The 1069-nt window shown below is 41.3% G+C and overlaps 1 protein-coding gene across 1 annotated transcript in view; it reads right to left on the bottom strand.

The window, feature by feature from the left end:
• Window positions 1-1069, bottom strand: part of LOC102206072 (WD repeat-containing protein 55-like) — a 6462-nt gene that overhangs the window by 2295 nt on the left and 3098 nt on the right. Inside the window, 1 exon segment of the mRNA XM_013915801.1 lies at window positions 1-125. This exon segment is cut by the window's left edge and continues 5 nt beyond it. Within this exon segment, the coding sequence (XP_013771255.1) occupies window positions 1-125 (125 nt within the window).

The following is a 1069-nucleotide window of genomic DNA, read 5'->3' as shown; positions in this document are numbered from 1 at the left end:
CCCCGTTTCATCAGCGCCACTGAGGTCAGATCACCACTCTGGTACTCTGACAGCAGCTCAAACCGCCGCCTTTTGATGTTGAAGACGCCCATGGTGCCATCGCCACTGTGACAAATCACAGCAAATCAGATTGGAGCTCAGATGGTGAGCTCAGGATCACCATTTCTGGCTTTTTTTCTGTACCTTAACTTCATCATATCTAATAAAACCCTGAAACTTTATGTTTTCACTAAGAACACCTAAGTGCATAAAGTTGGGTTGAAATTTGGGAAACTTTAAAATTCATGTGATTTTTTTTTCCACAGTATTTTTGAGGCCTTATAGCTGCACGTGACGTCCAGGTGAAAACTCCAAGGCTAAAAACATATCGAAGCTCTGCAAAAAACTGCAACCAGACGCCCACCCCAAGCGTCACAGTCTGTAATGGTTTTGGGTTTCCTTGGAGTATCTTGAGTGTCTTACTGATGTAAAAACAAAAAAGAAGCTTAAGATGAGTCAAAGAGTTGCTGCTGGGTCAGGGTTTGATCGCTGATGGTGGGCTGCAAACTGGCTCAGGCTTCAAGCCTTTTGAATTTTAAATGAGTCGTCCAATTCCATCAGGTGAGCTGCTGTCATGACTGACTTCTGCAGGAAGTTCTCTTGTGGAACTTATTTCTCGTGAAAACTGTACCAGGATCTAAATTAATGTTGTTTTCAGTTGGATGTCAACTCTTGATTTTATTGCTATAGCTCTGTACAGAAGTCTTGAGTCACCCGTCACGTCTTCATATTTTCCTTCCAATGAGTCAGGCTTTCTTGTCATTTTGAAAGCAGTTTTGAGCAATCAGATGCTTCACATTTGGGAAAGAGCTTTATTTTACAGCATTATAATGATCTTAAGCACACTGCCAATGCAGCAAAAACATATCTAGAAGGTGGTCATAGCAGCTATTGACTTGCAAGCTTGTTAGAACCATACAAACTCTTTTGCTCTTCTATACTATATTTTCATAAATGCCTGCACATTTGCCATTTTTCTGGCAAATATAAAGAAATGAGGGCTGGCTCAGCACTTTGCACAGAACTGCAT

Source organism: Pundamilia nyererei, unplaced genomic scaffold (genome assembly GCF_000239375.1).
Source record: "Pundamilia nyererei isolate P.nyererei 1_Seehausen unplaced genomic scaffold, PunNye1.0 scaffold00366, whole genome shotgun sequence".
In the NCBI taxonomy this organism is placed as follows: domain Eukaryota; kingdom Metazoa; phylum Chordata; class Actinopteri; order Cichliformes; family Cichlidae; genus Pundamilia; species Pundamilia nyererei.
This window is presented reverse-complemented; position numbering and strand designations above follow the sequence as displayed.